General features: G+C 62.4%; 1 protein-coding gene across 1 annotated transcript in view; it reads right to left on the reverse strand.

Annotated features, from left to right (window-relative positions):
• Positions 1-58: 58 nt before the first annotated feature.
• LOC119588841 (glutamine synthetase-like) overlaps positions 59-991 on the reverse strand; it is a 1255-nt gene continuing 322 nt past the window's right edge. The window contains exon 2 of the mRNA XM_037937482.1: positions 59-987. Coding sequence (XP_037793410.1) covers positions 59-987 — 929 coding nt within the window. The remainder of the gene's footprint in view (positions 988-991) is intronic.

The following is a 991-nucleotide window of genomic DNA, read 5'->3' on the forward strand; positions in this document are numbered from 1 at the left end:
CTATGCAGTTCGACGAAAGTTTTCCAACGTCGAGAGGATTGGCCATGGTTCCTCCGTCTTAACTCTCGTCGAGGCAGATGGTGCGGACGAGCCTCTCGGACACGACGTAGGGGTCGGCGTTGGACGAGGGGCGGCGGTCCTCCAGGTAGCCGCACTTGTCTTCCGCCACGCCCCTGGGGATGCGGATGGAGGTGCCCCTGTTGGCCACGCCGGCGGAGAAGTCGTGGATGTAGGACGTCTCGTGTCGCCCTGTGAGGCGGCGCTCGTTGTCCTTGCCTCCGTGGGGGTCGTAGGCCTTGATGTGCTTCTCGTGGACCTTGCCGAGCTTCTCGATGGCCGTCTCAATGGCCGTGATGCCGTTTGGTGCTCGCATGGCCTCCGTGGAGAAGTTGGTGTGCATGCCGGCGCCGTTCCAGTCACCGGTCACGGGCTTTGGGTCCAGGCTGACCGTCACCCCAAAGTCCTCGGCGACTCTGTGCAGGAGATAGCGCGCCATCCAGAGGTCGTCGCCCATCGTGATGCCCTCGCACGGCCCCACCTGGAACTCCCACTGGGCGGGCATCGTCTCAGCATTTGTGCCGAAGATATTGATACCCGTGTACAGGCAGGCCCTATAATGGGCCTCCACCACGTCGCGTCCGTAGACCTTGTTGGCCCCGACAGCGCAGTGGTAAGGCCCCTGGGGCCCAGGGTAGCCATTCTTGGGCCAGCCCAGGGGGTGCAGGTCGAAGTCGAGAAGAGTGTACTCCTGTTCAATGCCGAACCAAGGGTGCTGATCCTTCGCCTTCTGCATGACTTCCAGGCATTTCCATCGCTGGTTAGACTCCGTTGGCTTCTTGTTGTGCTTGTAGGTCTCGCAGAGCACCAGCTTGTTGTTGCCCAGTCTGAAGGGGTCCCGGTAGAGCGCCACTGGGTGCAGGTACACGTCGCTGTTGCTGCCCTCGGCCTGGCCCGTGGACGACCCGTCGAAGTTCCAGATCGGGAGCTCTGC

This window comes from Penaeus monodon, chromosome 24, assembly GCF_015228065.2.
Source record: "Penaeus monodon isolate SGIC_2016 chromosome 24, NSTDA_Pmon_1, whole genome shotgun sequence".
In the NCBI taxonomy this organism is placed as follows: Eukaryota; Metazoa; Arthropoda; class Malacostraca; order Decapoda; family Penaeidae; genus Penaeus; species Penaeus monodon.